The following is an 11426-nucleotide window of genomic DNA, read 5'->3' on the forward strand; positions in this document are numbered from 1 at the left end:
ATATTGTGTCACTTCTCTTGCGTTCAGTGCAAGCTTAGTCGGGGTATATGCAGCAGTTTGGGCCGCCTGTCTCGTTGCAAACTGTTGAAAGGCCATTTATTCCTAACAAAGACCGTAATTAATTTGCCAGAATTTTTTATAGTGCCTTGCAAAAGTATTCGGCCCCCTTGAACTTTGCGACCTTTTGCCACATTTCAGGCTTCAAACATAAAGATATAAAACTGTATTTTTTTGTGAAGAATCAACAACAAGTGGGACACAATCATGAAGTGGAACGACATTTATTGGATATTTCAAACTTTTTTAACAAATCAAAAACTGAACAATTGGGCGTGCAAAATTATTCAGCCCCTTTACTTTCAGTGCAGCAAACTCTCTCCAGAAGTTCAGTGAGGAACTCTGAATGATCCAATGTTGACCTAAATGACTAATGATGATAAATACAATCCACCTGTGTGTAATCAAGTCTCCATATAAATGCACCTGCACTGTGATAGTCTCAGAGGTCTGTTAAAAGCGCAGAGAGCATCATGAAGAACAAGGAACACACCAGGCAGGTCCGAGATACTGTTGTGAAGAAGTTTAAAGCCGGATTTGGATACAAAAAGATTTCCCAAGCTTTAAACATCCCAAGGAGCACTGTGCAAGCGATAATATTGAAATGGAAGGAGTATCATCATGGTTTGGGCCTGCTTTTCTTCAGCAGGGACAGGGAAGATGGTTAAAATTGATGGGAAGATGGATGGAGCCAAATACAGGACCATTCTGGAAGAAAACCTGATGGAGTCTGCAAAAGACCTGAGACTGGGACGGAGATTTGTCTTCCAACAAGACAATGATCCAAAACATAAAGCAAAATCTATAATGGAATGGTTCAAAAATAAACATATCCAGGTGTTAGAATGGCCAAGTCAAAGTCCAGACCTGAATCCAATCGAGAATCTGTGGAAAGAACTGAAAACTGCTGTTCACAAATGCTCTCCATCCAACCTCACTGAGCTCGAGCTGTTTTGCAAGGAGGAATGGGAAAAAATATCAGTCTCTCGATGTGCAAAACTGATAGAGACATACCCCAAGCGACTTACAGCTGTAGTCGCAGCAAAAGGTGGCGCTACAAAGTATTAACTTAAGGGGGCTGAATAATTTTGCACGCCCAATTTTTCAGTTTTTGATTTGTTAAAAAAGTTTTAAATATCCAATAAATGTCGTTCCACTTCATGATTGTGTCCCACTTGTTGTTGATTCTTCACAAAAAAAATACAGTTTTATATCTTTATGTTTGAAGCCTGAAATGTGGCAAAAGGTTGCAAAGTTCAAGGGGGCCGAATACTTTCGCAAGGCACTGTAATTATGACATAACATTGAAGGTTGTGCAATATAACAGTAATATTTAGACTTAGGGTTGCCACAATACGGTTCCGTATTTCACTGAAAGAATAAATGTTTAGTTTTCGAAATGAGTGTTTTCGGATTTGACCATATTAATGACCAAAGGCTTGTATTTCTGTGTGTTTATTATATTATAATTAAGTATATGATTTTATATTTGATAGAGCAGTCTGACTGAGAGGTGGTAGGCAGCAGCAGGCTTGTAAGCATTCATTCAAACGGCAGCTCTTGGCAATGCTGGGATGCACAGCGCTGTTTATGACTTCAAGCCTATCAACTCCCGAGATTAGGCTGGCAATACTAAAGTGCCGATAAGAACATCCAATAGTCAAAGGTATATGAAATACAAATGGTATAGAGGGAAATAGTCCTATAATTCCAATAATAACGACAACCGAAAACCTCTTAACTGGGAATACTGAAGACTCATGTTAAAAGGAACCACCAGCTTTCATATGTTCTCATGTTCTGAGCAGGGAACTTAAACGTTAGCTTTTTTACATGGCACATATTGCACTTTTACTTTCTCTCCAACACTGTGTTTTTGCATTATTTAAACCAAATTGAACATGTTTCATTATTTATTTGAGACTAAATTGATTTTATTTAAGTATTATATTTCAAGTTCAAATAAGTGTTCATTGTTCATTCAGTATTGTTGTAATTGTCATTTATTACAAATATATATATACATAAATCGGCCGATTAATTGGTATCGGCTTTTTTCGGTCCTCTAATCATCGTTATCGGCGTTGAAAAATCATAATCGGTCGACCTCTAGTCCAGAGTAGTGATGCTAGTCGGGCGGGAGGGTGCGGGCAGCAATCGGTTGAAGAGCATGCATTTAGCTTTACTAGCATTTAAAAGCAGTTGGAGGTCACGGAAGTAGTGTTGTATGGCATTGAAGCTCATTTGGAGGTTTGTTAACACAGTGTCCAAAGAAGGGCCAGATATATACAGAATGGTGTCGTCTGCGTAGAGGTGGATCAGAGAATCACCAGCAGCAAGGGTGACATCATTGATATATACAGAGAAAAGAGTCTGCCCGAGAATTGAACCCTGTGGCACCACCATAGACTGCCAGAGGTCCGGACAACAGGTCCAACGATTTAACACACTGAACTCTATCTGAGAAGTAGTTGGCAAACCAGGCAAGGCAGTCATTTGAGAAGCCAAGGCTATTGAGTCTGCCGATAAGAATGCGGGGATTGATAGAGTCGAAAGCCTTGGCCAGGTCGATGAAGACGGCTGCACAGTACTGTCTATTATCTATGGAGGTTATGATATCGTTTAGGACCTTGAGCATGGCTGAGGTGATCTGTTTGTTAACTTGGCTTTCAAAGATTTTAGAAAGGCAGGGCAGGATGGATATAGGTCTATAACAGTTTGGGTCTAGAGTGTCTCCCCCTTTGAAGAGGGGGATGACTGCGGCAGCTTTCCAATCTTTGGGGATCTCAGACGATACGAAAGAGAGGTTGAACAGGCCAGTAATAGGGGTTGCAACAAATTTTGGTGAATAATTTTAGAAAGAGAGGGTCCAGATTGTCTAGCCCAGCTGATTTGTAGGGATCCAGATTTGGCAGCTCTTTCAGAACATCAACTGTCTGGATTTGGGTGAAGGAGAAGCGGGGGGGACTTGGGCAAGTTTCTGCAGGGGGTGCTGAGATGTTGGCCGGGGTAGGGGTAGCCAGGTGGAAAGCATTGCTAACCTTAGAAAAATGCTTATTGAAATGTTCAATTATCGTAGATTTATCAGTGGTGACAGTGTTTCCTATCCTCAGTGCAGTGGGCAGCTGGGAGGAGGTGCTCTTATTCTCCATGGACTCCACAGTGTCCCAAAACTTTTTAGAATTAGTGCTACAGGATGCACATTTCTGTTTGAAAAAGCTAGCCTTTGCTTTCCTAACTGACTGCGTATATTGGTTCCTGACTTCCCTGAAAAGTTGCATATCGCGGGGGCTATTCGATGCTAATGCAGTACGCCAGAGGATGTTTTTGTGCTGGTTGGTGTTGGTTGGTGTGGTGTACATATTATGTTAATAATATGATTAACCTCGTGTTCTGACCCTCACGTGGTCTGGGGTTGGAGAGGTGTGTATAGTGTAGGTGGGCTCAGTATGTGATTGTATTTTGTAGAGTTGTAGGTTCTGTATCTATGTAGGTTATGTGGGTTTCAGGCAAAGCGATTGGGCAACAAGTAAAAGAGAATAAAAAAACAGATTGACCCTGAAAAATGTTGAAAACTAGGTGGGGCAAATTTCAGGAGCGCTGTCTCAAAGACGATGTGTGCATGCATGCGTCCATGTAAGTATGTCTGTGTGCGCATGTGTGGTTCATGAAAGACAGACAGACATCAGACACCAAGAGAGTGAAGGAGGAGAGATGATCAGATTTAGATCGAGGAGGCAGAGCAACAGCGAGATGTGTGGGAGAGAATACAGAATGTGAGATTAAATTCCAGGAACTGCACCTTGGGCCAAGCCTCTGGTCCCTCTCTATCAGATAGCAGCCTTTTAACTGCATTTCCTTCCCTCCCTCGGGGCCCAGCTCCAGTTAGACAGGGGGTCTCTCTACTCACAGAATATCTCCTGCCTCTCCGCTCAAGATATGCCTTCTCCCCCATCGCTCCCTCCCTTATCGCTCAGTAAAGCCCAGACATATGACATAACATTATCTGAACGTTAGGCTAGCATGATGGCAGCATTGCACGTGAGTTCCAGTGCTGTTTGACTGCCCCCTTGTGGATGAGAAATAAAGCTCCTTGTTCACCTTGGGTGTTCATGTCCCTGAGTGTTTCATCTGTGTATTCCATGCTGGGAAAGGGTGGGGTTATTGGGATGAGGGTTGTTGAGTGTACAAAGGGAGAATCTCAATTGCATACTCCTCGCGTCCTCTCTCCTTTCTCCTCGCCTCCTTCTCAAAACCCATTGGATGAGAGTGCCAGAGGTCCCTCCCCTCTGACCTTCTCCAATATGTTTTGAGAAGGAGTCAAGGGGAGAGGACGCGAGGAGTATGCAATTGCGATTCTACCATCGTATAAACTGGATAAATATTAGAGTTCTCTGCTGCTGTTCTCTCCCAGCTCTCTCCAGGCTCAGAAGAGGACACAGAAGGGCCTGTGGTTGAGAAGCTGGGCCGGATTCAGTTCAGTGTGGGCTACAGCTTCCAGGACTCCACCCTGACCGTCAAGATCCTTACGGGCCAGGAGCTCCCCGCCAAGGACTTCTCTGGCACCTCAGACCCCTTCGTCAAACTCTACCTGCTGCCTGACAAGAAGCACAAGCTGGAGACCAAGGTCAAGAGGAAGAACCTCAACCCTCGCTGGAACGAGACCTTCCTGTTTGAAGGTCAGACTGTGAAATCACCCTGCATACGAGGCTGCGTACCTAATGGCGCCCTATTCTGCACTACTTTTGTTCACAGCCCTATGGGCACCTGTAGTGCACTACATAGGGAATAGGATGTAATTTGGGACGCAATGGCAACTACTGCACATTATAAAAAACACACATCTGGTCTTAGAACTATACACATAACTAGACGCATGGCTATTGGTTATCCTGTATAAAGTCTGAAAGAGTACTCCCTAAATCTCTGTCCAGCACATATCAGCCTCTTATCTGTCTGTTTATGTATCTGTCTGTTCCCCCCAGGGTTCCCCTATGAGAAGGTGATCCAGAGGACCCTCTATATGCAGGTGCTGGATTACGATCGTTTCAGCAGGAACGACCCCATCGGGGAGGTGTCCATTCCCCTTAACAAGGTGGACCTGGGCAACCAGCAGACCTACTGGAAGGAGCTGAAGCCCTGCAGCGACGGCAGCGTGAGTAAAGTACACACACAGACTAGGACAGTTGCAGAGGGACAGGGGATGAGGGGGAAGGGTAGGAGAGAGGGAACAAGGAGAAGGAGGGATGACGGGAAGACAGAAGGGGGTAGAGGAGATGGAGGGAGAGAGGGTTGGTGAGTGGTGATGTCATTATGTTTCTCAGGGGAGTCGAGGAGACCTGCTGGTGTCACTGTGCTACAACCCTCAAGCCAACACCATCACTGTGACCATCATCAAAGCCCGCAACCTCAAAGCCATGGACATTGGAGGCACCTCCGGTACAGTACATACAATACTCTGTCATCACCTGTTTCCTGTGCTACAGTATGTCTACCTTAACATGTGTCAATGTGGTTTCAGTATCTCTCCATCCATACGGCATCCAAAATGACACCCTATTCCCTATATAGTGCACTACTTTCTATGAGCCCTGGTCAAAATAAGTGTACTGTATAGGGATTAGGGTGCCATTTGGGATGAAACCTCTGTGTTTAAGTGATGTGTCTCCCCCGTCAGATCCCTATGTGAAGCTGTGGCTGATGCACAAGGACAAGCGTGTGGAGAAGAAGAAGACGGTGACAATGAAGTGCTGTCTGAACCCCGTGTTCAACGAGTCCTTCCCCTTCGACGTCCCCGCCCACGTGCTCCGAGAGACCACCATCATCATCACCGTCATGGACAAGGACAAGCTCAGTCGCAACGACGTCATCGGCAAGGTACCGCCCCCTCGTAACGCCCAGACCACCAGCCACGTACATCACCAGTCCACACTGACCCCTGCTGGCACATACTGAGACACACACACACATGCACATGCACACATACATAAACTCATAACACACACACACACACACACAATGATCCTGCTCTCACACACACTAACACAACGACACATTAACAGTCACTGTCTCAAGATTGCTCTTACATACTGGCACAGTGAGATTGATATCCATTGATTGTGTGGTTTGTTTGTGGCACGCAGAGGCACTATCCCATTGATTTTCTGACACACTGTAACCCTCATACAGGCTTCCTTACTATGGATCCAGTGTCTGATAGTGACCCCTCAGTAAACCAAACACGCCTCATCACAGGCGCTGGCCCTTTCACCCACAGTCTAATCACCAGCAGTAAAACACAGCTGCGGCTTGCTTGGGAGCCTCCATCTCTCTGTCTAAACATAAGTCTCATTCTCACACAAATCTTTCCCCCTGTTTCCCCTGCTCTGAAAATTGCTGAGAGTAAAACAGCTGTTTCATCTTAATGACTCTCCTCAGCTCCCAATATGAATTAAGTTCAGATTAGGGTGATTGGCAAGCTTTATGGTAACAGCAGGGACACTCCAGACTTCAGAGAGTTTAGTTTACCTCTCTCTGTTTGAGTATGAGTAATATCGATCTCTGTGACGTCAGATATCCTGCTCATCCATCTCACCCCCCTCGCTCTCTTTCACTCCATCTCTCTCTCCTCCTCCCTTCCTCCCCTTCTCTTCCTCTCTTTCTTCCCACCCTCCCTCTTGCTCTCTCTCTCAGATCTATCTCTCGTGGAAGAGTGGTCCGGCGGAGGTGAAGCACTGGAAGGACATGATGGGTAAACCTCGTAATGCCGTGCAGCAGTGGCATGCCCTCAAGGCCTGATACTGTAGGTCCATCATATCCACCCAGACCACCCCAGCCCCCTGCCCTGCCCTCCCACCCTATCGTTATGCACAAGGCTGACTCGCTGCAGAACATGGGTACAAATAGCCATCCAACGCATCCACCCTACACATCCACACTCTCCTCCTGCCTGTCCTCTCTCAGATCCCTAATGAACTTCTCCTTCCTCTAGTCTTGTTGCTTTTAAGTCATACCTTCTTCTCAACCATTGTTTTTTCTCCTTGGTCCACCTTTACTCTGTTTCACTTTGGAGCAGTACACTCTGCCAGCCCTAGGGTGAGCCTCAGCCACCAACAAAAACAGGTTCAAATAGACCATATAAGAACCCTGCGTAAGGAGCTGGTGAAGGGCCTGTCTTTCAGGAAACATTATATCTGTGACTGTGTGACAGACTGACCGACAAGGAATCCAGTTCCACCATTAATCCTGTGTCTCTCCATTGTTCTCCTGCGGCAGTGAGGGGAGGCTTCTTCTCTCCCTAATCACTGCTCTCTCTGTCGTCAGAAGCAATCTGGTTGGCTGTTCATTATTGTTTTTTTGCTTCCCACGTTGACCCTTTGGTCCGTTCCCTTCTGCAAACACACAGAGAATATAACAGGAAGGATTGATAGAGAGAGAGAGGCAAACCAATGGAATAGAAGAGGGCTGGACTGTCTGGATGATAATGGAATTAGACGTGACACTGTCACTCCACCCCGTTCATCACCTCTGATCTCTTTCTCTCCCACCACTGTAGTGATTCTTCCCTGGCTGGACCCCCTTTATGTCTGTGCGTGCTGTGGGTGATGTGCTGTAACTCCAAATGAAGTTCTAGATGAAAAAAGGAGAAAATGACTGATCATTTACACTGGTCCATGGGGGAAATGTAAAAAGACGTTCCTATTTTCTGGAGAGAAAAAAAAGAATGACAGAAAAAGAGTAGAGTCATCAATGTTGTGTTTTGTTTTTAAAAAGCCTAAAGAGACCAATCAAAATGTTCTTCCAGAGACAGTAAATAGAAGCAAAAAGACAGCTATTATTCTGTCGTATTCTCTCTCTGTGTGTGTGTGTGTGTGTGTGTGTGTGTGTGTGTGTGTGTGTGTGTGTGTGTGTGTGTGTGTGTGTGTGTGTGTGTGTGTGTGTGTGTGTGTGTGTGTGTGTGTGTGTGTGTGTGTGTGTGTGTGTGTGTGTGTGTGTGTGTGTGTGTGTCTGTGTGAGAAAGTTAGAGTGTGAATGCGAGTGCGCGTGTGTGAAAGTATTGGGCTTGCACTGCTATCAAATGAATAAAGACAATATTACTGATAATAATGATGACAATAATAATCATCAGTATTCTACTGGATATGTTTGAAGACTTGGAGAGGTCACAGCAGCTAAGCAGTGACAGAGAGAGAGGGGTACAGTCTGTAGGGTAGTGCCTGCAACCTGGTGTGGAACCGTAAGCAGAGGAGGAACTTGACATGAACCACCAGCCTTCATCTGAGCTGCTTTCTCTCAATTGCATCATCCACTGCAGATAACCATAAATAAATGCCCCTCTTCCAACCGAGTCAGTTTTGTTTCTAATGGAGAACTAAGCCAATTGATCTTGTCCCCATCAAGGTTGGTAACGTTACCTGTTTGTCTCTCTCAGTAATTTTGTGTAATTCTGCCTGTCTGTTGGAACGTGTGTCTGTCAGTTGGTCTGTAAGTCATTTAGTCAACATCTTATTCATTAGTGTGCATGTTACAGAACACATTGTTTTAAGAATGTTAGTAGATAAATGTTTAGGGTCTTAGTGGAAGGCTGTTCCATTACTGGCCAAACCCCCTCTGCTCTGTCCTGCTCCAGATGTTAGATAATTAGGGTGTTAGTGGGTCTTCAGGATCAGGGCTGTTTAATTACAGACCAAACCCCCTCTGCTCTGTCCTGCTCCTGATGTTAGATAGTTGGGTGTTAGTGGGTCTTCAGGACCACGGCTGTTACGGACCAAACCCCCTCTGTTCTGTCCTGCTTCAGGACCAGGCTGTTCCATTACTGGCCAGACCCCCTCTGCCCTGTGCTGCTCCTGATGTCATCCTGGTGTGACCTGTTCCAAGATTAAGTTTCTCTCTCATCACACAATGGGCTGAATGATAGCTACAAGAGTAATAATATCAACTAAACCTATTTTCTGTTTACATTTGACTGTTTATTTGTGTCTACTGAATGTGTGTGTGTGTGTGTTTGCAATGTGTGTATGAGTGTGTCAACATCTGACTGTTTGTGTTTACTGTGTATGTACAGTGCTTTGCGAAAGTATTTGGCCCCCTTGAACTTTGCGACCTTTTGCCACATTTCAGGCTTCAAACATAAAGATATAAAACTGTATTTTTTTGTGAAGAATCAACAACAAGTGGGACACAATCATGAAGTGGAACGACATTTATTGGATATTAACTTTTTTAACAAATCAAAAACTGAAAAATTGGGCGTGCAAAATTATTCAGCCCCCTTAAGTTAATACTTTGTAGCGCCACCTTTTGCTGCGATTACAGGTGTAAGTTGCTTGGGGTATGTCTCTATCAGTTTTGCTCATCGAGAGACTGAAATTTTTTCCCATTCCTCCTTGCAAAACAGCTCGAGCTCAGTGAGGTTGGATGGAGAGCATTTGTGAACAACAGTTTTCAGTTCTTTCCACAGATTCTCGATTGGATTCAGGTCTGCACTTTGACATGGCCATTCTAACACCTGGATATGTTAATTTTTGAACCATTCCATTGTAGATTTTGCTTTATGTTTTGGATCATTGTCTTGTTGGAAGACAAATCTCCGTCCCAGTCTCAGGTCTTTTGCAGACTCCATCAGGTTTTCTTCCAGAATGGTCCTGTATTTGGCTCCATCCATCTTCCCATCAATTTTAACCATCTTCCCTGTCCCTGCTGAAGAAAAGCAGGCCCAAACCATGATGCTGCCACCACCATGTTTGACAGTGGGTATGGTGTGTTCAGGGTGATGAGCTGTGTTGCTTTTACGCCAAACATAACGTTTTGCATTGTTGCCAAAAAGTTCAATTTTGGTTTCATCTGACCAGAGCACCTTCTTCCACATGTTTAGTGTGTCTCCCAGGTGGCTTGTGGCAAACTTTAAACAACACTTTTTATGGATATCTTTAAGAAATGGCATTCTTCTTGCCACTCTTCCATAAAGGCCAGATTTGTGCAATATACGACTGATTGTTGTCCTATGGACAGAGTCTCCCACCTCAGCTGTAGATCTCTGCAGTTCATCCAGAGTGATCATGGGCCTCTTGACTGCATCTCTGATCAGTCTTCTCCTTGTATGAGCTGAAAGTTTAGAGGGACGGCCAGGTCTTGGTAGATTTACATTGGTCTGATACTCCTTCCATTTCAATATTATCGCTTGCACAGTGCTCCTTGGGATGTTTAAAGCTTGGGAAATCTTTTTGTATCCAAATCCGGCTTTAAACATCTTCACAACAGTATCTTGGACCTGCCTGGTGTGTTCCTTGTTCTTCATGATGCTCTCTGCGCTTTTAACAGACCTCTGAGACTATCACAGTGCAGGTGCATTTATACGGAGACTTGATTACACACAGGTGGATTGTATTTATCATCATTAGTCATTTAGGTCAACATTGGATCATTCAGAGATCCTCACTGAACTTCTGGAGAGAGTTTGCTGCACTGAAAGTAAAGGGGCTGAATAATTTTGCACGTCCAATTTTTCAGTTTTTGATTTGTTAAAAAAGTTTGAAATATCCAATAAATGTCGTTCCACTTCATGATTGTGTCCCACTTGTTGTTGATTCTTCAGAAAAAAATACAGTTTTATATCTTTATGTTTGAAGCCTGAAATGTGGCAAAAGGTCGCAAAGTTCAAGGGGACCGAATACTTTCGCAAGGCACTGTATGTGTGCTTGGTGTTCACTTTTGCCATTTTCATTTTCTTAATATGGAATCTGTTTTTTGGCTGTTTTTATTCTGTATAAAGTAATTTAGATGTTCAGTTAATTATTTATGTTGTCGCTGATCGCTAAGGAGGAGACGCTAATGATTACTGGGGTGTTGGAACGTGACAAAGGGCATGTGTCTACTTTTTATTTGTTGGGGTTTTATGGGTTGGTTGGGGAGGGGGCCATAGACATTCGAGAAACTGAGTGAAGAGAGAAACAAAGAGAAGAGAGAGAGGGGAGCTCATTACATCTGACAATACCACATACAGCATATTCTATTCTAGCCCTCTTCTGTTGGGCAGAGGGACCGTTCACTCAGGCCTGTGTGCATCAGGGGCCTTGTGTTCTGGTTTATCATTTAATAGGTGGCTTACAGAACCACAACATGCTGTCCCTCCGCTCTAGGTCTGGCCCAATATGCTGTCTCTCTGCTCTAGGTCTGGCCCAACACACTGTCCCTCCGCTCTAGGTCTGGCCCAACACACAGTCCCTCCGCTCTAGGTCTGGCCCAACACGTCCCTCCGCTCTAGGTCTGGCCCAAAACGTTGTCCCTACGCTCTAGGTCTGGCCCAACACGCTGTCCCTCCCCTCTAGATCTGGCCCAACACACTGTCCCTCCGCTCTAGGTCTGGCCCA

At 44.7% G+C, this 11426-nt stretch overlaps 1 protein-coding gene across 3 annotated transcripts in view; it reads left to right on the forward strand.

Annotated features, from left to right (window-relative positions):
- LOC135550338 (synaptotagmin-7-like) overlaps positions 1–9138 on the forward strand; it is a 110165-nt gene extending 101027 nt beyond the window's left edge. For all 3 annotated transcript variants that reach the window (XM_064981051.1, XM_064981032.1, XM_064981042.1), the window contains 5 exons: positions 4472–4736; positions 5043–5212; positions 5382–5496; positions 5735–5934; positions 6751–9138. In XM_064981051.1, the coding sequence (XP_064837123.1) occupies positions 4472–4736; positions 5043–5212; positions 5382–5496; positions 5735–5934; positions 6751–6855 (855 nt within the window). In that variant the 3' untranslated portion in view covers positions 6856–9138. The remainder of the gene's footprint in view (positions 1–4471; positions 4737–5042; positions 5213–5381; positions 5497–5734; positions 5935–6750) is intronic.
- The last annotated feature ends 2288 nt before the right edge of the window (positions 9139–11426 follow it).

Source organism: Oncorhynchus masou, chromosome 1, assembly GCF_036934945.1.
Source record: "Oncorhynchus masou masou isolate Uvic2021 chromosome 1, UVic_Omas_1.1, whole genome shotgun sequence".
NCBI lineage: Eukaryota > Metazoa > Chordata > Actinopteri > Salmoniformes > Salmonidae > Oncorhynchus > Oncorhynchus masou.